The sequence below is a fragment of the Pygoscelis adeliae genome, unplaced genomic scaffold, assembly GCF_000699105.1.
Source record: "Pygoscelis adeliae isolate BGI_AS28 unplaced genomic scaffold, ASM69910v1 Scaffold187, whole genome shotgun sequence".
NCBI lineage: Eukaryota > Metazoa > Chordata > Aves > Sphenisciformes > Spheniscidae > Pygoscelis > Pygoscelis adeliae.
Genome location: NW_008825103.1, coordinates 40,043 through 40,517, shown reverse-complemented (window position 1 = coordinate 40,517; position 475 = coordinate 40,043). Strand labels below are relative to the sequence as shown.

Genomic DNA, 475 nt, shown 5'->3' with positions numbered 1-475 from the left:
GGCCCCATCTGCCCTTTCACCCGCTGGCTGGTGACGAAGGCGCAGATGACGCTGGTCCTGCCGGGGACAAGCAGGCAGTGACGGGGCTGCCCTGTAGAGCCTCCCAGCCTTGTCCCCATGGCACATGGTTCCCCCTACCCTGGGGCGAGGGGGACTCACAGGATGACGAGGGAGGTGAGGGACAGGCAGACCAGCAGGCAGTGGCGACGGCAGCCCAGCGAGCGCCGGTGGGCACGCAGGCGGCCCCCGCACCGTTGGCGGCTCCGGCAGTAGCAGAAGCACATCCCAGCCACCGGCATGGCCACGGTGAAGAGCAGAGCCACCGTGGCGCAGGCGACATAGCCCAGCTCATACTGCACCACCTACGTTGACGGGAGAGCCCGGTCAGCACCGATGCACCCAGCTTTCAGGGGTGCTCCGTGTGCCCAGGTGCCCCGTCCCAGGTGGGTGCCATCCCCGTGGAATCCCCCGCCCC

At 69.1% G+C, this 475-nt stretch overlaps 1 protein-coding gene across 1 annotated transcript in view; it reads right to left on the bottom strand.

Moving 5' to 3' along the window:
* The window catches only part of LOC103919662 (prominin-2-like), a 22,108-nt gene that overhangs the window by 19,903 nt on the left and 1,730 nt on the right, over positions 1 to 475 (bottom strand). Inside the window, exons 2-3 of the mRNA XM_009327206.1 lie at positions 160 to 362; positions 21 to 57 (exon numbers count right to left, since the gene is read on the bottom strand). Of these exons, the coding sequence (XP_009325481.1) occupies positions 21 to 57; positions 160 to 362 (240 nt within the window). The remainder of the gene's footprint in view (positions 1 to 20; positions 58 to 159; positions 363 to 475) is intronic.